This window comes from Balaenoptera physalus (assembly GCF_965194825.1).
Source record: "Balaenoptera physalus genome assembly, chromosome: 15".
Taxonomy (NCBI): Eukaryota; Metazoa; Chordata; class Mammalia; order Artiodactyla; family Balaenopteridae; genus Balaenoptera; species Balaenoptera physalus.
In genome coordinates this window covers 61961927-61986431 of record NC_138894.1, presented here as the reverse complement: position 1 = coordinate 61986431, position 24505 = coordinate 61961927, and the positions used below count along the sequence as shown (strand labels likewise).

General features: G+C 34.1%; 1 protein-coding gene across 1 annotated transcript in view; it reads right to left on the bottom strand.

The window, feature by feature from the left end:
• The window catches only part of LRPPRC (leucine rich pentatricopeptide repeat containing), a 108328-nt gene that overhangs the window by 46958 nt on the left and 36865 nt on the right, over positions 1 to 24505 (bottom strand). Inside the window, exons 13-23 of the mRNA XM_082427656.1 lie at positions 23459 to 23552; positions 20282 to 20348; positions 12183 to 12210; positions 10356 to 10413; positions 9177 to 9283; positions 8885 to 8962; positions 8095 to 8139; positions 7620 to 7733; positions 6429 to 6559; positions 5632 to 5717; positions 4013 to 4220 (exon numbers count right to left, since the gene is read on the bottom strand). Coding sequence (XP_082283782.1) covers positions 4013 to 4220; positions 5632 to 5717; positions 6429 to 6559; positions 7620 to 7733; positions 8095 to 8139; positions 8885 to 8962; positions 9177 to 9283; positions 10356 to 10413; positions 12183 to 12210; positions 20282 to 20348; positions 23459 to 23552 — 1016 coding nt within the window. The remainder of the gene's footprint in view (positions 1 to 4012; positions 4221 to 5631; positions 5718 to 6428; positions 6560 to 7619; positions 7734 to 8094; positions 8140 to 8884; positions 8963 to 9176; positions 9284 to 10355; positions 10414 to 12182; positions 12211 to 20281; positions 20349 to 23458; positions 23553 to 24505) is intronic.

The window sequence follows — 24505 nt, the reverse complement described above, 5'->3', positions numbered from 1 at the left end:
ATTCTATAAATCTTAAGCAGATGTTCAGTGTGGAAAGAAATCAATTCAGGAGAAACCATCGACTTCACAAAAATTATTCTGTGAAGAGAACCAGCCCTTGAAAGAGCTAAATGTTTTTTTTTCTGTTCATCATCTATAAATGCGGAATCTTCAAGGAGACTGGTGTTGCAATTACAACTAATCCTCCCCAAAAAATTAACTGTGTTGAAGGCTTTGTAATTTCCCTAGGTACAATTTAGCTGTCACTTACTTTCAAATTTACTCAAACATGCGTTCGGAACAGCACTAACTTCACATGTCAAGTGCTTTCCAGCCAATTGAGTCTAAACTGGAAGTCGGTGTTAAACAACTGAATGATTAGACAAGATAGCTCATTTCCCTGCTCTTTTGTTCAGAATAAAATGCCACATTTACATTATCAGGCTCAACAGGATTTTCTGACAGAGGGAGAAAAAACCCTACTGAACACTGTCCGTACTAAGCACATGAAGCCTGTCATTTACCAATCATCCTTCAAAAAGCAATAGCCATGAATGTAACTTAATTACGACCCAATGATCCTTGACGAAAAATCATCTTATCACTGTCCTGTCCCCCTAGGGCAAATGAACCACTTTTGTCCTTTGGCACTGATGATGCTAAATTCTTAATTGCAATAATGGAGTAAAAGAGCCAAACCTCCTTAATTTCCTTTCAGCACATAAAGAGTTTTACTCTAGAAGGCGAGCATTCCCATAAATAATAAAAGTATCCAGTACAAATGAAGATGCCAAAATTGAAGGGGAGTGTATATGACAGAATAACCAGCATTATAAAAAGTGTATTTCCCACTTCTGCAACATATTGAAGTGTTACAGTGAGTTTTAAAACGTATTGGTATAGGTTCATCTTACAGAAATTGTGACCTTTATGAAGAACTCAAGATTAATTTAGCAAGAGTTCTGGGAGGATTATATGGACAAAGTCCATGATTCACTTAAATGAAATGCATGTGGGTATATACAGATTAAAGCACAAATCAGCACAGAAAAATCCTAAATGGAAAGCAGAAATTAAAGCTTCTTTGATCATTTGCACTAAATAATCCAGTTAAACAGCTTCAGATATTTTTCATATGAAATGAAACCAAAATGGATCAGCTATACAAGTGAATCTGAAACTGCATCATACAAATTTTTATGCTTTTAAAACTAATGGCCCAGATTTCATTAATTTTATTTCCTTTATCATAGCATAAAGACTAATCAAAAGCTCTTTTAACCTATTTTAAAGCATTTCTTTCTTCCTTAATATGGAGGATCCAGGTCATCTTTCTGGATCAGGCATGATTTCAATTAAAAAAAATTATTTTTAAGTAGTTACAAAGGAAAATGTAAAACATTCATGTGGACTACATGTAGACATGTGTCTTATAGAACAGTCCCAATGTAAACGAAACACATGAAAATTTTGTTCAATTCAGCATACTTCTTTTCTTTTCAGTGCAAGTATTATTTTGATGATACAAATCAGATTAGTTTAACAACTTCAAAATTTTGCAAACCTGTTGTTATTTTGGATTTCCTTTGGCAAATGAATAAAAACAAAATGTATTATTTTTCATAACTGTAAAGCTTTTAATACAATATCCAAGTAACAAACTGATACAGTATTAAATTTCTCCTGTGTTTTATCCAATGCTGGAAAAGTCAGTCCAAAATTAAGATCTATTGAATCTTAAAGATCATCTTTCTAAGGAACTCAACCTTGCAAATTTGTTCCAGAAGTACAATTTGTAAGTGACAGCCTTCTTCAGAGTCTTTGCAATGACTTTCCAAAAAGATGCTTGCCTTTGAAAGGAGGAAGATTTTGTAAAGTGTTCTGAAATGTTTCTCATAATTCTACCCCAAGTTTGAATAAAAGCCTCCTTCTCCAGATGAGCTCATACCTGCTGAGGCCAATTACCTGATATTATTGAAGATTAAACATATTTAATCAAATCAAATACATGTAGACTTTTGGGCAGGCTAGTGTAATTAATCCTAGTACTGCACTTGTCATGATTCTGAATTAATTAGCTATCTTCCATCAGTTGGGAAAACACAATTGAAAATAAGTTGCAAAGTCAATGTTTTCCTCCAACTTAGCCCCGACCAGGAGTGCTACTACTGTTTTCTGCTAAACATGAAATTTCCTTTATCTCCTTTTAATTATTCTCCTGACTCTAAAAGAGTCAACAAAACCTTTTTATCATGACAGATGAAACTGAAGATCTTGTCATGGAAACTGCCTCTGCAAAGCAAAGATAGCAAAAACAAAAACAAATTCAGGCAAATAAAAATAGAAGGTAATTTCTCTTTGTATCTGAAAGTAGTAAAAAAAATCATAAAAGACCCTAATTTAGATTTCTCTAGCCCAATTAACAGGGAAAGTCAGATTTTACTGAAACACACAAATCTCTGACTGTACTGTAAAATCGGAAGCACAGAGTACGCTCCACATTAACATCTGAATCCCATGCTATTTCCATTTTCCCCTGGGGGAAGTTCTCCTTGGTTCATGAGCCCCATCTGCAGACCTCTTCTGGAAAACTTTTGTATCTCCTCTGTCTTCAAAGTATTTCTATTTGTAAGATATTTTTTCTACCATGGCTTCATTTTCATTGTTAATTATTTTATTTTTGCCCAATGGTGGAGGAGGGCCTAATTCTTCTGGGCACTGGGCCCATTTCTTTCAAATCCCTATGCAGAGCTCCACATGCAATTTGCAGAGACGGGTCTTTTAAACAATCAAAAAAATTCTAGGAGGAAGCATATTAATTATAGGATTTCTATATAAAGTTGGCTGTGAACATGAGAACTCAATAACACAATAATTGTTTGAATCACTATTTCTTTAAAAAGATGTAATGCTGAGATTGTGGAGGTTAAGATTTAGCTAAATCATGTAAGTTGATAAACTATTTTTTGATTGGATGGCAAAGAAATTATTTCATAAAACATTTATGTGCATGTATGTGTGTGCATATATATATATATATATGTATACACATATTTCCTAACAGAGTTAGTTAAAAGAGATGTTTTTATTCCACATTTTAAATTCAATACTAAATCATTCATTATAGTCAATTAATTATACCCCCTAATAAATAAAGAAAAACTACCAGAAATGTGGGAAGAATATGAGAACCGTTAAGATTTATCTTTTACTTTTCTCCTGACACTGATACGGCAACATCCAAACTAAAATTAGAAAATCACAATCACAAAATAAGCAGATTAAAAATTGCATTAAGCCATGGAAGAGATGACAAAGAGGTAAGATCTGAGAAATTTTTTAAAACGGAAAAGAAAAACAAACACAAAAAGAAAAGAATAAAGGATACTTTATCATCTTACTAAAATGTTTCACTCATTACAAGAGAGTAGGCTGACTTTATGATTTGCACTGGAAAAAATACCTTAAATTGGGCACCAACATGAACATTCCAAATGTAAAAATTTTCAAATTCAGTAAATCTCACCCTATTAACAAAATTCATCTTCTTCCCACAAGACACAGAGACATCTTCTACAATATTTATCAAAGCTAGAATAACTACTGTATTGGTACATGCAATTAAAATACTACATGGAGGAAAGGAGCAATGAAGAGACGCTGCCACATCATTACCTGAATAACAGTCATGAAGCATAAAAGCCCTAGAGAATCCTTCTTTCTTATATTTGTTAATAATTAACACTTACAAGGCTCAAAACTGGGAAAAACTAGATTTGGCTTCATGTAATATCATCACATGCCCCACACAAAAAAAATCACCATAGATCATTCCATTGAGAAGTAATCCACAGGACCACAGGGCTGCTGGTGATTTTAAAGGTCACCTACTCCACAGAAGTCCTCTTATTCTGTGGCGAATAACCTCCAAGGCTTCCACAGCACCACAGAGAATTTACAAAGTATAATCCCCAAATGATTAGATTCATTCTTTCAATGCCAACATTTAAAACTGAAAATTCAATTAACTTACTTTTCCAGATACAGGGTGACCAATGGGGAACTTAAGGTGGTAGATGGTTTTGCTAACCCTAGAGTCACGATGGCTTCATGCAACTGTTTTACTGTTTCGGTTTCACCTCTTAAAGCTGCGCCATTTAGGATGTGGAAAAAGGACAAGACTGTTGCATCTTTGATAAGAACATCCTTCTCTTTCATCTCCTTTAGAATGTTAATAGCATCTACAATGAAGCAGCACAAAAGACCCTTAGGTAATTTCATGTAGGGAAAACAAACTGCTATTAAAACAGCATTTCAAGCCCGGCAGGAATGTAAATTCTAGTGTATAATGCCGATTTCAAGTTAATTACTACTTGCATTTCTAAACGAGACTACAATTATAAATCCACAATAGCATGGTTTTATCATTTCCCTGCAACTTTGACTACAAATTATAGATAGGGACTGTGTGCCCACTCTGCACCACATAACCCTGTACTGTCTGCCCTATAGCTGTAAGATCCTCCTAAATGGATGCTTTTATCGTTCAGAGCTAACATCTGCTAAATCACACCATTGTTTCTTCAGCAGATGGCTTGTCAGGAGGCCAGATAATAAAGATGTGTTTACACTGTATATACAGCCAGACTAATGGTCTGATACCGATAGGGCCTGTTTGCTATGTCGATACTAATTAGCCAAGCAGAGCCAATGAAAGCTTTCCAAAAGACTGCATGTTAATACATTAGATTCATTAAGCTTCATTAGGAAGGCAGAAACAAACATTTTAGGATATGGAATAAGTGCATTTTTATAATGTTGTTCTTAATTATTGCACAGACAAAATGTTTTGACCGCTTTACAGAAAATGATTTTTAAAAAGCAGGCTAATCGTCATAAAGAATTTTCTGTGTTAGAAGGGTTTCCTAGGAAAAAATTCAATGTTCAAATATTTTCTCCACACATTTTTCACTATAAAGATTTTTTTTAAATCTTCTCTAGGAATAAAAGGAAGAGAGGGAGGTTAAAAAAAGAGTTTCAAAATAAAGCCCAATGAGAAAGTTAAGAAACAAGCAAAGAGTAAGAATAAATTATCAAGTGTAATTATATTAGCCTTAGCATTATCTCAACTATGAGAAAATTAGAGTATGTACATCAACAATATGATCAGCTAGGCTCTCCCTGCAAACTTCTATGTAAAACCTTATTAAAGTATACATTTTGTTAATGTTATTAAAAGTGAAGACAAAGACTCCTGCAAAATTCATATTCTTGAATAAAGGTTATATTTATAGGTTTTAGGTTCAGCCTTCTAACGTTCTTAAGCAAAAACAAAGCCATTAGTGCAGGCATATAGGCAAATTGTGCCGTAAGTCATGATCTTCAAACTCAATCCAAACAGCAATGCTAATAAAAACTAGCTGCAGAAATGCAAAAAGCACTGAGCTGTGCAAATGTAAATGACAAGCTTGCCAATCCATTAAAACTAATGGCCTACACTGTCCACGCAGCTCTGGTTGGATTCACATGCAAATTTGTATGCAAAGTGTTCAAGCACTTTGCAAGACATGATATACCATTAATATCAATTCACATGTTATTCCAGTGGCAAGATACTTGCATCACACGTTTCCTTTATGTGCTGACTCTTACCTTGGAGCTTGCCATGTTTTCCCAATACTTTTACAAGTCTTACATACTTGCTGGTATCAAGGACAGCAGAAGAATCTAAACGGTCACTAAAAATTAAAGCCATATTTATATTATGTTAGAAGTTGTTTACCTGTTAAAAGGACTGCAATATCTACTTGATCACTTTTCAGAAACTCATCAGAGTCTGAACTGTTATTAACATTGGCCTCTATAATTTAGTTAAGGTTTATTTTTGAAGCCATATACAAATCCACATGTAATTATATTCAAAGTGACGAAGTAAAAATCTAACACTACATATATATTGCATCTTTCCATCTGCAAATGACACTAATACGGAACTCTTTTGCTTCATGGCACTTAAGGTGATTCTAACTTTGTCATGAATACTGAAATACCCCCGAAAGACATAGTTTTATTTGGTAAATCTATCAGGATGGGAAACCAAAGATACCTTAGAAATGGACAGAATTTTGTTTACACTACAGTACAGAAAGTGGAATATTTAACAAGCTTTATAAAATAGTTACCATCACCACTGCTGTCATATGCAGTTGTATAATCAAGAGGAAAAAAACTTTGGCTTTAAGGAATAGAACGTCTTATCATACTTAAACAAAGACTCCTTGCTGAAAACAAGCCATAATTAATCATTCTTATAGTATGAAATTTCAAAAACACAAAAGAGAATTTTTTAAATTCACATTATATGAGAGTAGTATTCAATCTACATGATCCATCAAGGTCTGTATATCAGCATACATGCTGATGATTTGTTTCAGTGCCAGGGTACTCACAATTCTCGTTTCAGGTTCAATGCCTCTTCTGCATTATCGTGTCGACAGCACAAATTTATTAAAGAGGCATAGCCACCGATAACCATATCTGATTCATATTTTGCTTTCAATTCAAGAGCTTTTTGCATGTTCTAAAATAAAGGACGGAAGTGAAAAAGAAATAAGAAATTAATATAAGAGTAAAATAAAATTTCTAGTTGCAATGTTCAGAGTGTAAAAAAAGTTAATAGTACTTTTAAAATAAATGGATTCATGTTATTAACTTCATCTTGCTCCCTGAAAATAAATGGATTCATGTTATTCACTTCACCTTGCTCCCAGGTATTTTTATTTGCCTTTTGAAAAGCAGGAAAAGATATATATATGTGGGGTTTAAAAGATTTGTTATCCACACTGCAAAACAGGCCACTATGCCAAATTTGATGTTTTAAGGTTTGGGTATTGTATTATAAAAAAAAGACTTCCAGATTAAATATGTACCAAGTGAGCCCTTACTCACCGTCCAATTTCCATGCATAGAAATATCTATCATTGCAACGTTCCTCACAGTCTAGTTCAATATCCAAGTAATGTAAGGAAATATTTTAGAATTTAATAGTACCATGTTATAACCTTAAAGTCAGCTGTTATTTTTGTTCCCCTAGAAACACAGACATAAAACCAAATGATACTGAACTAGAAACTGAAAAAGTCTAGTGATATACCACAAATTGCAGACGCACACTAAAATGAACACAAAGTACAGCTGGACGCCTGATGAAAAAAGGCAAGAGACCCTTTATCTCAGAAAGACTTTTTTCCAGCAGGAAAATGGAATTTCAATCCCTGCATTAACAACCCAGTAATATTTGACTTGCAAATGACTACTGCATGTATCAGTTGCTTGACAATCTAGATATAAGAGACCGGAGCCATGGCTTGAAAGGACATTTGGCATGTATGATAAACCTATCATGGCTGTTACTATCATTCACTTTGCAGGTTATTGTAAACAAACTACAGCAACTGGAAAACATGCCATTCAAGGTGTAGCTGAAATTAGCTAACCTTTCATTTAATTGCATTCTTCACAGACATGATGTATAATAATTAATTGTAAAAATCATAAATATTATATTTGGCTTTGCTTACTTTTCTCTATAAAGAATTTTTTTTTACCTTAATAGCATATTTGAAATAGTTAAAAGTTACCTCTTCTGAACACAGCATTAATATGAGTTGCTTTAGGACATCTCCTATAGGTTGATTTTCAGCTTTTAGTTTTTCAAGTTTAGACTCCAAATCAGATGATGTAGGCTGCGTAGTCTACAGAAATGCAAAGAAAAAAGAAGGAAAGAAATTTCCTATAAAGAAAATGCACCCTTTGTCACTCTTCCCTTTAAACTGACCTTTCCTAAATGTCATAAATGCTATCATGGATATTAATCTGGGGATCTGGGGATGGACTCCAGGGGTTTATAAAGCTCCTGAGATTATACGTAAATTTCTTAGATATGTCAATTTTTTTGAGATATGCTGATTTTTCTGAAATAGCTTTTACCAACTTCTTAGAGGTACACTGATGACAAAAATGTTAGGAACCACTGGTTTTATAAGGACACAGTCTAGAACTCTCATTAAATGTGGTTATTATAGCATGTAGAATCTACTCAAAAAGCCTACTTACTTTTCGAGAGTCTGTCTTCTCTCTTTCAACCAACATATTAACGTCCTAAAATTGGGATTTAAATTAGAATCAGAAAACATGTGGAAAATATATTAGCAAATGTCAAAAGCATATTTTGGAAATTTCATTTCATTTTACTGTTATTTTTCCATCTTCCAAAATTTTCCAGAAATTCTGTTCATGCTTTATAACCACTGTAATAAATACTTGAAACACGTTCTTCAATATATAAACAGCATTTACCAGCAATCAATGAAAAGCCTTATTTTAAAGGTTGTCATTTAAATAAACTTTTGGCCAAAAGCAACATATTTGGGCTTCCCTGATGGCGCAGTGGTTAAGAATCTGCCTGCCAATACAGGGGACACGGGTTCAGGCCCTAGTCCGGGAAGATCTCACGTGCCACGGAGCAACTGAGCCCATGCGCCACAACTGCTGAGCCTGCGCTCTGCAGCCCGCGAGCCACAACTGCTGGGCCCGCGAGCCACAACTGCTGGGCCCGCGTGCCACAACTACTGAAGCCCGTGCGCCTAGAGCCCGTGCTCCGCAACAAGAGAAGCCACTGCAATGAGAAGCCCACGTGCCACAACGAAGAGCAGCCCCTGCTCGCTGCAACTAGAGAAAGCCTGTGTGCAGCAACGAAGACCCAAAGCAGGCAAAAATAAATAAATAAAATAAATTTAAAAAAAGAAAACAAAAAAAACAAAAGCAACATATTTAAATAAAATTTTAACATGCTTTTATATATAAATTAAGCATTTAAAAAAGTTGATTACTGTTTCACACACACCTTAATCAATTCAGGAACATGGTAGCTATCCAGCAGATTACGAATGCCTCTGTAGATATTTTCAGGAATTTTTACATTCTGTGCAAAGGGAAGGGAGGAGAAAAAAAAAAACTGAGTTTTAGACAACCAAACTGAGATTTGTCTAACAGAAATTATCTCAGACATAATTTAAGTCTCCAACTCATCTATGTCATTGAGAAGTGGTCTGGTTGCACTTAAAAGCAGCAATTTCAAATCTAATAGATACATGTCAGGCAGGACAGGCATTATATAGCAAAAAATGAAATGGTACCATCTCCATCAGCTGATGGAAGTATTGTCTCAAACGCTCCTCCTTGGCCTGTACCTCTGAGTCACTCATGCTGTCAATCAAGTTATAAAGAAAATAGCCAACAGCTTCTGTGGAAAAAAACAAGAGAAAGCATTCCACTAAAATTACTGAGACTGTCATGTTATCAAGATTAATTTATAAGAAATCATTTTGGTGTGAGATGTCACCCTGATGAGAGGCTCTGAAATGGCAACAATGATCACTGAGGCATAGAGATTATGTGGTTTGGGAGCACATATCTAACTGGTGAGTGAAAGGAATATTAATTATTTTCAGACCGAGTGACAGCTTTTCAGTACTGAATCTTACTTCAATCTATTTTTTTCCACCACTCTGTGACAGAAGTTGTCCTGCCCAAGGCCTTACCCCTTTCCTGTCCAAATCACAAATAGTGAGAATAAATAAATGCCTTGTACACATTTCTATACTAATTTTTTGGTGGGCAATACTTAGGGAAACATAAAATTAGAGAGGATTGTTAAATGTTGAGTATAGAAAGTTAAATAATTTTAATAAGCAGATACAGTAATCCTGTGGAGAGCTGCCTATTAACCAATGAAAAACTGAGATTAACAAAGATGTTTTGTAACAACAGTAATTTTCCTATGCATTCAAGCATAAAATGTATAGGGCATGTGTTAATACCTAGGATAGAAAAATACGAACTTTCAAGAAGGGTACCTTCTTACAGAAACCCATATATTCTAGGCTTTATTACGTAAAAACAAAAATCATTAAATATCAAATAATATATTTTGGGTAATAAATTATATTTAAGTGGAAAAATCTACAAGACCGCTTTACCATTTTATATGTTTGATTATACTGGCAAAACATTAAAATCACATAAACATGAAGGATTACTAATTTTTAAGCCTATTTTGATTGATTCTATAAGAAGCATTTCCTCAATGTCTAAAAAAAGAGCCCTCCCAACCCTCCCTTTAAAAAAACAATTATGATAAAACCAAACACCTCATAGATCTCAAAATGTTGTGGTTATCAATATAAAGATTTATATCCAAATGTTTTCAAATTTCACTTTCAAAAAGAAAATGTTTACTGTAATCCTTCTAGTCCATCATTACATAGAAGAATGGATTTGTGGATAAGTTACAATCATCGAAATTGAAACGCTACCCGTTGGTCCTGGAGGCTCCTGGCAATAACGTCCATCCTTGTACAACAGTTCTGTTATCTGGTAAGACAGAAAATGCGTGCATTGCAGCAAGAGAAGCAAACAAGAGCAAATACAATCTGAAATTGAATTCTTGAAATAGTAAAGCCTCTCCCCAGTAAGGTGTTATTCTGTATCATAGTAATTCAACACCATCCCCACCTGCCAAGGAGATTGTTTCGTTTTTAAATAATAGGTTTGTCTTTTAAAAACAAAAACAAAACAAATCCATGTTGAAGGAAAACTGCAATGTTTCATGAAATGTCACTAAGAAAGCCTCTAAACTGATCTGTTTATATACTGTTTTAAATAAACTGTTATAATAGGAAATAGCTTATAGAAATTATCAACCAATGTTATTTGTCATTGTATTGTTTTTGGTCTTGTTGAAATTGGTCCAGTTTCCTCCTTTTAAATGAAGTTTTACAGAAATAAGAAAGTAAAATATCCTGAACCACTAAATAACTTTTTTTTTTTAAGTTTTTCAACATTTTCCCAGTCATTTTAATGGCATTAAAACAAAAGGGGGTCGAAAGTTCTAACATGTTTGTTCTCATTGATTCTTATCAACTGAATACACAAAAACTAAAGACTTACTCATCAACATTAATTCTGCCCACAAAATTTCAATTTAAAAAATTCAAATATGTATTTTATGATGAAAACGATTACAAAACCTACATACAGTACTGACATCTAACTTTTGAACACAGTACTTGACTATATATCCACAGGCAGAAGATAATAAGAAAGGAACATAGTTTTCTGAAGTGATATGAGTTAGGAGTTCTGAATTACTTCATATGTATACTACGACTGAATTTATTTGTTCTTTAAATAGTGCCTGGCACATACCGTTAAGTATTAACAACTCAAACTACAGCAGCTTCTTCAACTATTTATTTTCTAATATGGAAAATTAGGCAAAACTGACCATACCCCACTTCACTCCACCATGAAATCATGCTGCTGTTAATAGCAATTCAAAGGTTAAGGTAGAAACTGTTCAAAAGCAAAGCAAAACAAAACAATCCTTACCTACAAACTGTTTTTTAACCAACACAGACATGTGTAGAAGGTAGACAATAAATTCTACCAGAAGTTGTAGCCATACATCAGACATGACAGCCAAATTTAACACCAAATTTTGAACAAAGACACATTTAATAAACCAATGAAAAATCTTTCTAGTCAAAAAATTAGTTCTAAATATAAATATCTCAACCATATAACTGATTATATAGTTTGAATGGCAGTTTAAGTAATACTAAAAACAGAACTGAATGAAAATAAGATTTTTAAAAATATTTAAATTGGGAATTCCAATCAATAATGTGCATTCTGATTTTATTAAGCTACAAATATTCTTGTAATTCAGCATAAGGATTATTGTACTTCCTGCATAAAAGCAGTTAACTTCTTAAAAAGATAGCAGTTTAAAATTAATTTGTATATCATTCATATATATACATATAGACTACACTTACACAAACATATACACACATGTATATATTTTTAAAAATAATTATTAAATCTGTATGGTTACTGCAATAACGTTAACAGTTGTTTTTTGGAAAAGTTGAAAACCTTAATGAAGAATTTAGGACAAAGTAAAGGATCACTTCAATAATAAATTTCATGCTCCAGGAAAGCAGTTTTAAGACTAAAACGACAAACTTCAAGATTCTAAATTCACTTAATTTATAATGATACATGACAAATATATGAAGCTATTATAACTTTTGCTTTTTATATACCATGTTATGATTTGCAATATTAGGAATACTTACCTTGCTCCAAAGATTTATATTCATAGACCTGCAGGGGGCAGCAAAGGATTAAAAATAAACCCAAAAGTTTAAAAAACATTTTTAAGTTAAAAGACACTAGCAATTATTATATGCAATGCATACAGATCAAAGCCCTAAAAAATATAAGTAAATAAGTGTTTCCAAAATCAAGGTGAATTTTCAGGGCAAGGTTACTTAGAAAGATTGACTCTCATTTACTTTGAACCCTCAAAATAAAGAGATTTACTGATTCTTGCTCTTGCTCTGATTCAAGAACAAGAATCAGTAAATCTTGGGGTCCCAGTTTGATGGAGCAGGATATTTGCATGGTCTCAAGTGTCTACCCAAGACTGCTTATTACTTGTAATGGTAAAGACAGTAACCACATAATGGAGAAATCAAACCAGTATCTTCACTGAGTGATCAAAATTAACACCACTAATGAGATGCTGATGGACACATTTTAGATTTAATTCCCTGAGAAGGACAGAACATCACTCCTGCGGTATTCCAATCAGGGATGTAACATGAAACTAATCATGGGGAACCATCATGAAGAACATTCTAGAAAATAACCGGCCTGTATTCTCCAAAACTATTAATGTCACGCAGCCAAAATAAATTAGTTAAAAAAAAGAAGATAAAATGCTGTGCAGTGAAGAATAAGATACAGTAAAAATTTATATTGATAAAAAAATCAGGCATCTTTTTTGGTTAGGCTAGAATCTGCTTTAATTCCAAGAAATCTGAACCTGTAGATAGATGCTTCCCACACCTAAGGAATTGGGGTAGGGGGTGGTGGTGCTGGGGAGGAAGGTGGGGATAAGGAGAGTAGGGAAATCAGTTTGCAAGGACTTGAGAAGCCAATGCCCAAAAGTGTACAATATTAAGTGGCAAGATTTGCAGTGGTTTGTCATCTGTCCTGTACCATGGACCCCTTTGGGAATTTGGTGAATTCGTTTTCTCAATTACTGTTAGTTTTGTCAGGTGTGATAACATTACAGTGGTTGTTTTATTTAAAGTAAGTTCTGAGGTATATACGAGACAGAATGACAAGAGGTCCATAATTTTAAACAGTCTAGGGGAAAAAAGGGGGGTGGGGGTGGTGAAGGAATAAATGAAACAAGACTGCCCAAATCTTAACTGTTGAAGCTGGGCAGTGGCTACTTTGGAGTTCTACTTTCGTGAATGACTGAAAGCTCCATAATGAAAAATAAACACATACCATCTCTGGTCTAAATTCTACATCTCTATTCTAACTCTCAGCATTAATAAACTGGGCTTTCTTTTTAAGAAAAGCTACTTTAATCATATCTTTCATCAAACATCAACTTAATGTAGAACAAAAAATATTCCTAAGATAGTAAATTGCCATCAAACCTGGCATGAAGTACCTAGGGAAGGCATAGAGGCAAACTTTCAAAATTGTACACATATCTAAAATAACTGAAAATGACTAAAAGCACTACCTTGAACATGAAGCTTCATGACAGATGGCACAGGTCCAGAAAAAACAAACTAAAAAACCCCATACAGAATCTTTTAAACTAAGCTGTGTGAAGGATAGTTAACACTTCTTCATCACACACGCAATCCCTGCAATCTGGCTTCTGGCCCCAAACCTCCACTGAAAGTACTCTTACTATTACCACTAATCTCAATTCAAAATTCAACTAACACCTTCTGGTCCCCTTTGACTAAGTTTTGAGATTTGTGCTGTTGATCATTCCCTGCCATTCTTCCAGTGATGCTACTCAATCTGCTACCGAAATTCTCCTGCCCTAGGTGCTCCTTAAAAACAATCCTCTGTACTAGCTTCCAAGTGCATTATATTTTTTAATTTTTAAGACAATCCTGCAAGTAGGTATTTAAATTCCTTGTTTCACAGAAGAAGAAATAGACTCAGAAAGGCTAAGTTTAGAATTATCTTCACCGGAAGTTCCACAGGCACCTAAAAGGATCCCACGAATTGCTGATTATCTCTTGCTGTTGTCCTATTCCCCCACCTACCCTTATGGTCCCCTTTTCTCCCCGCTTCAAATATCCATTGTCAGTCTTATCTTCATTATGTCAATCTTTCAGCGGCTGAAAGCCATGACTCAAGGTCTAAACTTCATAACTTAGAATGAGATCATTTGTGAAGAGCCCCAGGCTACCATTTTGGCTTTATTTCTTGCCATTATTTCATGGGCAACCATTATGTCAATCTATCATCAGGTTCCCAAATGCACTGTTCTCTCAGCTTCAATGCCTTTGCCTGGAATGCTTCCTTCCCCTGGGCAAATGCTTATTCATCCTTTAACCTCAGTTCAGCACCTTCTCTACACATCTTGCCCTGACCCATCCCTCCCCTAACCTTGGCAGAAAGAGACAGTGATTCAGTTATATATATATATATATTCTTTTTCGTATTCTTTTTCATTATGGTTTATTACAGGATATTGAATATAGTTCCCTGTGCTATACAGTAGGACCTGTTGTTTATCTCTTTTATATATAGTAGTTTGCATCTGCTAATCCTAAACTCCTAATTTATTCCTCCCCCCATTTCACCTTTGGTAACCATAAGTTTCTTTTCTATGTCTGTGAGTCTGTTTCTGTTTTGTAAATAAGTTCACTTGTATCATATTTTAGATTCCACATATAAGTGATATATGATATTTGTCTTTCTGACTTACTTCACTTAGCATGATAATCTCTAGGTCTCTCCATGTTGCAGCAAATGGCACTGTTTCATTCTTTTTATGGCTGAGTAGTATTCCATTGTGTGTGTGTGTGTGTGCGCGCGTGTGTATACACCACATCTTCTTTATCCATTCAGATAGTATCTTCTCTATATATTCATAATTATCAAGACAAGTTTGCAGTTGCTTTCCTATTTTCTGGTACCTAATTAACAAGTTGGGGGCAAGAAGATTCCTATTCATTCTTGAATTACCTATTACCTCACAGTCCCAGCCCTTTACACACACTAAGAGCTAATATTTCCTGAGTACTCACAAACTGTACTTCATGAAGTACTTACCTTCTCCTTGTAAAAATGTCATGAGTGGGAGCCTCACTGGCTGACTGAAAAGAGGAACTTAACACCTGGCACTTAACTTGGTTGACTGTGACAGGGCTAGTGTCAGAAACTTGACTTTCGTCAACATGTGAAAGGCAGCTCTGCTCCAATGGTACAGATTCCTACTTTGTCAAGTTCAAACTCTTGCCACTGGGTCAGAAAAATCTCTCCTTATATCACAGAACTCTTTATCTATGGACTACGAAAACTTAAGTGCCTCCAAGCCAATTCTCAAACATTTCTCTTTTTGGTATTTGCCAACCAAATTCTGAACTATCTTCGGCGACATTTTGTCTCTTAGAAGTGACTCAATATTTCTGGGGTGGAGTTTTCAGTAATATACAAAATGTACACTGCCTTCTTTCTCATTTGAACTTTGTTCAGCTGGTGCTATTGTTAAGAGGAAAGAAACTCATATTCATACTAAACATATTCTTGCCCTGGATTTGACGGAAGAATTCACTAACTTAACCAGAGTAAATGCCCTTTCAAATACTTTAAAATAGCTTTATTTTTTTTAAAAAATTTGAAAGTAAAAATTCCCTAATAACCTTGAATAATCTCACCCTAACTAATAGTAAAACTGAATTTTAAACATTTTATATAGGTGACTTCGCCTCTATAGGCTACCAATTTGGTTTATACATTGGGAAACTTTGGGAAGGCATGACACTTAATTGGTATTCAATGACCATCTCCTGAGCTTATCAATTTACAGAAACACTAGCTTGCCACTTAAACACCACTCAAACACCACTCCCAGAATATATGAAGAAAATAGTGTTGGTCTTTCAAAAATATTGTGGGATAGCATAAAAAATTAATCTGGGCCCAAACAGGTTACAGAACACATGGGAGGAACTACTGCCTCTTGGACCATGGATCTACCACTATTAGGCAGATAATACTAAAGGCAGACAACTTTCAAAAATTGCATTCCAATACCAAAATGCACATCCAAGTTTCCCTTAGAATTAGCTAAAGTGACTATGCTATCTCATTTAATGTTTTATAACTATGAATAATTTTTTTGGTAACTTTAAGTGAATCTCTTATGGGCTAATCCTTATAGGAGCTGCAGGACTCTACCGGCAATACCAATCAGTTTGGTTTTCAGAACAGCTTTCAGTCACTCAGCCAATTCTAAAGTTGCCAGAAGAGTACAACAGGACCCTGAGAAGCATGTGATAGGTGACCGTTTCAAAAGCTGTACTCAATGTACTGACAAAGGGATTTGAAAATATATATACTATTTGGCTCAGCATCGAATGAAAGAATAGAAGGCTACATTAATGCCAAGATAATGGATTGTAATGACTATGTTTTGAATTTTTAATAGTTTTGGGGGTGGGAGGAAAAGAAAGAAATTACTTCTAGTCAAATACTTCAAATTTTGCACATTCTTATGATTAATGCCAAATTACCACAACCTGAAACTTTTCGGTATCTACAATAAGAAAAATTCATCAACATAATATAGTTTTAGAACCTACAGATTTAAAATATTTCTCTGGACGGGACTAATTAAAACTTGTTTTTATAGGGCAGACTATCAGAGCAGAGAGACCTTGACAAATAGAGAGCCCTGGAGAACTGCAGAGGGTTGTCCTCAGGCTTCAGCTAAGTACTGATAAGCATATTTGAGTGAAGAAACAATCTGAAGTCCAGGAAACTACCTGAGAACTTTCCAGAAGCTCAAAAAAAGACATTTCCCAGAACCCACACATGGAATTGGAATAGTTCACATTCCTAATAATCTCAAAATACATGGGCTAGCAGACAGAATTATCAGTATCAGGAGGATACTACCTTAATAGCAGGGCTTGACTAATTTAGTGGGAATAATCCTAGACTAAAAGCTGCTCTCGTCCTACCTAACAAGGCACAGAAGCAAGCACTAAGAAAACTGTTCCAAGTAACTTAACACTGTCTCAGAACAAAGCTCAAAAATATTTAGAGGAATTGAAAAAAAAATCCATATCCACCAGCATAAAATCCACATCTGGCATCCAAACAGAAATTATAAACAAGCACAAATGTATGATGCCTGAAAAAAAAATTAATTAACAGAATTAGTAGGCAAGAACATCAAAACATCTATCATTAATATCTCCATATAGAGAAGAAGGAAGAAAGAAGCATGAACGTGATAAGGAGACATGGAAGATTAAAAAAAAAAAAATCTGAATTTCTAGAAATGAACAATATAACGTCTGAGATTCAAATACATCCTAGATCTATCTCTGCTTCAGCCAGCCTCCACACTGCACAAGTTAGTCTACTTTCTTCAGAATAAAGGACAAGTTCCTTCATGTTTTTAAAAATATTTTACAATTTGATCCTAACCAACATCTCCAATCTCAGCAATAAATACTTGTTGAATTAAAGGGAATGCTCAAAAACAGAGGCAGAAACACAGAATATATAAGGCCTCGATAATTAATTCAACAGTGCTAATCATGTGCCAGGTATTAATATCTACGTGCTGAAGATAGTGCAATAAACCAAACAAACATGGAACTTATGTTCTAATAATCAAAATAGCTACCACAAAATCTTTGCCACAAAATAGGAGCAAAAAAAGATAAGCATGCCCTTATAGGACATTTTATTTTTCCAAATTGCAATGCATTAGGGTAACTAACTTCCCAGCCCACAATAAACCAGAAACAGCAAATTATTTTAGTGTATGTAGGTTAAGGTAAGTACACTGAAAGTTGTCAAGAGGGACAGTAAAAAAAAAAAAAAAATCTTACAGCAAAGATGACACAAAATTAAAAAGTAGAAACAGAAAACACAGCAACCAGACACACTTACTGGAGAGGTGAGCAGCTCTCCATACTATAATCTTTAAGCCACTAAAAGCTCAATGACTGACCTAGGTATATATCAGAATATGCAATTAGGTTTTTTTCATCATAATGAATCAACTTTATAGTCCAAGCACTTTGTTTAAGAAGTCTAGGATTGGGCTTCGCTGGTGGCGCAATGGTTAAGAATCCACCTGCCAGTGCAGGGGACACGGGTTCGAGCCCTGGTCCGGGAAGATCCCATATGCCGCAGAGCAATCAAGCCCCTGCGCCACAACTACTGAAGCTCGCAGGCCTGAAGCCCCTGCTCTGCAACAAGGGTAGCCCCCGCTCGCCGCAACTAGAAAAAGCCTGCGCTCAGCAATGAAGACCCAACGCAGCCAAAAATAAATAAAATAAATAAATTTATTAAAAAGAAAAAAGAAGTCTAGGATTTGTGAAATATAACAACTGCCTTTCAAACTGAAAAAAATAATAAAGGTAAAGAAGGAAATACCCATGATCTGGAAGTTTGTATGAAAAACTTGTTTTCAAGTCTTTTGTCAAGGACAATTATATGAAAAGTCACTATACTACATATACTTCATAATGCATTATGGGTTCTTGTTTTAAAATCTGGCTCTACTAGCATTTTTATCTACTTGATTATGTGTTCTGTATTTTTCAAACTTTATTTTAAAGGCATAGACCTTGGTTGGTTTTTTTTTTTTTCTTAACTTCAGGAAAACAGCAATTATTTAAATGTATGTAGGTGTATGAGAGGAGTGGAACTGTACTGGCTAAATAAAGAATGGCAACAAGAATCCCTCCTACTTGTTCTGTCTCTTCTTGCCTGCAATGGAGGTTCCGGAGATGTCAACAGAAAACCTAGGGCTTCCATCAACAAACAGTCCAAAAATTACTGGGATCAATATCAGAAGTCATTAACATTATAAACACAGAAAGAATGACAATATTAGAAACTCATCCTTTTGCAACCACCTCTGCTAACAACTGATTCAACAAGGATTACCAACTGCTACTATCACCACTGAGTGAAAGGTGCTAGAAAACAGGGTAGACACACTATCTCAAAGTATCACCCCACAGACGCCTTACTAATTACAAAGGAGATGAGGTTCCTTTGCAAGGAAGAGAAGTGGGGGCCACCAATGTAAGCAAATGATCAAAATTAGCTGATGGCACCAAATTTGGACACCTGACATTATATTCCTTAAGAACTGCCAATCACCTATGAAATATACTTGCTAAAAATGTTCAATCTGAGTCTGATCATGAGGGAAAAATTAGGTAAACACAAAATATGAGAGGGACATTCTATAGAGAAAGAAGCCTCGACTCTTTCCCCACCACCACCAAAAAAGTAAGGAATTGTTTTTAAGAGAATAAAGAGATAGCAATCAAATACCGTGCATGAACTTAACTGAATCCTCAAAAAGTAAAACAGCTATAAAAGAATTTTAGAACAGCTGGAACAATCTTAACACACACTATGTATATTAGTTGATATTACAGTATTGTTAATTTTTAGGAGTGATACTGGTATTGTGATTACATAGATGATGACCTTATTCTTAAGAGAGATATATTGAAGGATCCAGTATCATGATGTCTACAACTTGAAGGAGTTCAGCAAAAAAGGAGAAAAAGTGTATATATGTATATGTATATGTCCATATGTATATATCAGAGAAAAAGTGTATGAGAGAGAAAGCAAGTCAATATGGCAAAATATCAACAATTGGTGAATCTACATAAAGGGTATGTGAGTATTTCCTTTACCACTCTTTCAACTTGTCTTTATGTTTGAATATTTTCAAAATAACAAAATTGGGAGAAAAGGTCATTAACATTCCCTGAGCACACCGAGGAGGAGAGTTGTATTACACTGAATAAAAGTGCTCTTGTAATTAAACGCTCAAAGTATAAATCAAATATACATGCAAATTTGTCTATAACTCCAACTCGCCATTTTCAAAGAGTACTTTCTTTTTTTGAAACAAGACCTCTACCAAATCAGTATGAATTTCTTGGAATAGATGATAAAAAAAAGGCAGCCTAAACTCACAACTACTTAGTAGGAAGAATAAAATAGATAAGGTTATTTCAGGTAACTAGTATACTGGAAGATAAGAATATCCGTTTCTTTCCTCACACAGTAGGTCAAAAAGACAGGAGAAATCAGTCTATATTCAGGCAAAGATTATATAAGGTGATCACCTTACCTCCTAAAGCCTAGAATTAGGCTGCCTCTCAATGAAGCAAATGAGAAAGGCAATGTATTTGATTCCACTGCAAAAGAAAATAATCATCATGAAACCCCAGACCAAAACCAAGAACTTAAATTATCAATTTATTTGAAAGCACATTTATACCAATACCTTTCAATTTTCATCTGGGAAATATTATTTTTAAAATGGAAAAGTTTTCATACAAAGTTATTTAGAAATTGCAGAAATACATATTGGCAATATAAGCTATCCTTTTAAAACACTTTACTTCATTTACATAAATCTATACAACTAATGAATTTATAAATATTCTTTTGTATAAATGGCAATAACTAATCTACCAGCATACTCAAAGTCAGTCTGGTACACATACCAAGGCTGTATGTTACTGGACAACATGGCACTATGAAGGGAGAGACTGTAACTACCCTTTAAAGACAGAAGATGAGGGGGAAAGTTCTTTTCTGAGAGTGGTGTTGGATTCTGTTGAACCACTCACACTTTCTCATTCTATTTTCCACATGATCTATGACCTGCATTCATGCAAGAGTGACAACCTAAAGTCATAATAACCTCTTTACCTCTGTTATGTAACTGATTTATACTGATCTTTCACTTTTCTGATGATTTGTTTGCTCTACTATTCATTTTGGTATTTAAGTCTACAGCCTTGTATGTTTCAATGCTGACATTCTAAGCCTGATTTGCCTTAGTATAAGAATCAGGTCTTAATGCATAAGACCTGATTCTCCACATAACCCTTGCCATAATTAGCTTGGGATAGAATAACAGTAGGCATATCCTGAATTTATTTTTCCCTGTCACTATATTAAAATAGTGCCATGTTATAAGTAATTGTTTTAATCTTTTCAGTATATATGCAAAGTGGCTACTGAATGACTCAAGAGGGATGGAATTAGATAGGAACTCATAGTGGAGGCAAATTCTGAAGACAGAATTAATAAATACAGTTTAGGTAAAGATTAAGATAGCTGGTTAACTTAAAAAACAAAAAACTCATGGGAAAAATCACAGTAGGTTTTAAGATTTGCTCATCTCCCTAAATATGAATAAAAATTTAACCCGCACACCTAAGGAGAAATACTTTAGACTGACTGTTATATCCCTTGAACAGGAAGCATAAGTTTTTCAGTGGTTTCATGTAGCATTTAAAACTCTAAAAATCGTCTCTGGAATGAGCTGTATTTAGTCACTCAGGAATTTTAAAGTGGATACACCACATGCTTTTTGGTAACCTTTAATTTTGCTTGATCAAATTAATTTCCACACCTACAAAATCAAATGGGAAAATGTTTCTTACTACTCCACAAACTTGATCAAAATAAGCCATTTAATAAGTCAGGGGGATGGAATGTACAGCATGGTGACTACAGTTAATAATACTATATTTCATATGTGAAAGTTGTTGAGAGAGTAGATCTTTGAAATCCTCATCACAAGAAAAAAAATTTTTGTAACCATGTATGTGGACGAATGTTAACCAGACTTACTGTGGTGACCACTTTGCAATATACAGAAATATTGAATCATTATGTTGTACACCTGAAACTAATATAATATTGTATATCAATTATACCTCAATTAAAAAAAAAAAAGACAAGCCATTTACTTTTCTCTACTACCTGCCATTCCTTGTAGTAACCAAAAGTGCCTATCTATAAGCAGCCTACAGGGAATACCAGCAATTACAGAACTAACTGCTCTTCAAAGATCTGTAATTCAAAGGGTGAGGGAGCTGAAATCTTCTTTAGTCTTTAAGTTCATGGCATTTTTCTTTTTCACATTTAATAAACAGCCTCTTGGAAACTTATTTCTAAACTATTCAGATTAGTATTTTACAGAATATTATCAAGTTTTTATTCATTAAAAAGGTGACCAGAAACATCTCAGCAAGCTGGAAGGCTGCTGACAAGAAGCATCTAGTTTCCTTAGCAACAAACAAGTGTGAAAAAATTCAAGAGGTTGACAATGAAGTGGAATGGATGGTATGATAAAGGGAAAAGGCAGCTCTCATGTATCCACCTTATGCACCCAGATTCCTCAGCTAATGCTTCTCTGTTTTCATCTTGTCAGTACGGAAAAATCTATATATTATACAGAGTAGAAGGCAAAATCAATACTCTCGGATAGCAGCCAGCATTAATACTCAACCTTACACTCAAATAACTACACCTCTAACAGTCAACGCTTTCATACTGAACACTTCGCCTTTCCCTTTATAATAATACAATAAACTATTTTAAATAAACACAGGTAATATATACCAGTAATCTGGTTTTTACAAAGCTTCCACTTAGACAATTTGAATATACGTTAATAAAAGCTTAACTTTTAACATTTCAGTGGGCTAGAAGTTGATGTTTGTATATTTATTTTTAAATATCTCTTTCACAAGATCTGAAACACTGTCAAGACAATGCCACAGATATGTTAAAAAATTAAAATTAAAAAATGTCTAATTTATTAAAATTAAAACATAGTATAGTGGAAAAATAAGTTTAAGATTAGATGATCTTGGTTCTGACTCAATCACTAACTTTGGGCAAATCATTTAACATCTCTATGCCTTTCTTCATCTATCAATGATGGAAGTTTATTAACATGTGATGAACGTTGTAAAGCACCCTATCATTTATAAGTGTTTGGAAACATTTACTGTGTTTTTAATAATGAGGACTGGGAGATGGCTTCGTGTAACTTAGGGCCGTAATAGGCATTAGTTTAGAAAACACTTTCAAAAACAAGATCTAATATGATTCTCACAACTCTCACAAGGTAGACAGATAGGCAATACTATCCCATTTCATAAAATTGAAATAAAAGAACGATACGGATATTTGTTTCAGGTCCCATAATCAGCAGCTTAATTATAAATAGGACCCAAGTCCTCTGGATCCCCAGTCCAACCTAACACCATGTTATCTCCAAGGTCCTATTAACTTTAAAGTTACTTCCAAATTATCTACAAGTTCAACTCATAAACTATCTTATAAGGCTAACTTAAATAAAACATATAAAAACTTCCTTGCTTTTGAGGAAAATACTTTGAACTACCTGAGGCAGGCAGTGAGGGCATGAACCACCCTGTATGCCCTCAAAAGTAACTGAAATTAACACTTGTCAAGCTTACTTCTAATGCTGCATACTTACAAAATGATAAAATATAGTCTAAGTTTCCATTTACTGCTTCAATTCTCAATTCAGCTTGAGAAAATATACTATCTTCATGTAGACATCCATTTTCCTAGGGATAAAGCATATTTCAATGATAATACACCTCAGCTAAAAATATTTTGATATGTCATTCAAATTTCCTGTTTTCCCGTTTCTTTATATGACCGTATTCTGATAATCTTTCATTTAAAAAAGATCGTTTTCTAAAATAATGCAAATAAACTGAATAACCAAACTTCAGCAAAAGCTCTGAGATACAGCCCCAACATCCCAAATTAAATGCTATCTTCAAATTCATATAATCTGTTACCCTTAGAGTGCCTTCCTTCTAGGAAGAGTTTACTATTGAAGACATTAGAACAATTCTCTAATTAACAACAAAATAAAAATTGAATGCATTGATCTAAAATGATATTTTAAGACATATAATGAGGTAAAGATCAAATTTATTTTTATTTAACTCCAAATGGCTAATGACTTATCTCAACATCATATTTAATAATTTAAGTATATGGGCTGAAATTTAGCCAAACATGTTTACTGAACCACTTTATAATAAGAGCACAATATTAAAAATTCACTAATCAATAATAAGAAATGAATAAAGATAAATTACAGTATATCCACACAATAAAACATCATACAAGCATAAGCAATCATTTGTGGAATTACATACTATAATGTAAAGGTGCCAAGTGAAAAAAGTAGGTTTTGGGGAAATAAGAATATGTGGGAAAATTACTTTTTTAAATATATTTTTTAACAGTAAAATATGTATAGCACAGTGTCAAAATACACTGTTAAATACAGGGAAGAAAGGTAAAGACACTCAAGACATAAACTCTCCCTTTAAGAGGTGTAATTATGAAATCATTTCAAGGAAAGAAAAGAACACTCTAACAATATTAGAAAAATAAAGGCTTTATGTGAATAACCACCTAGGAAACAGGTCTTCTGAACAAACTATTTCTTACTAAAATGTGTGGTACTCCGCCACGTTGTTCCTAATTGCATAGCACTTTA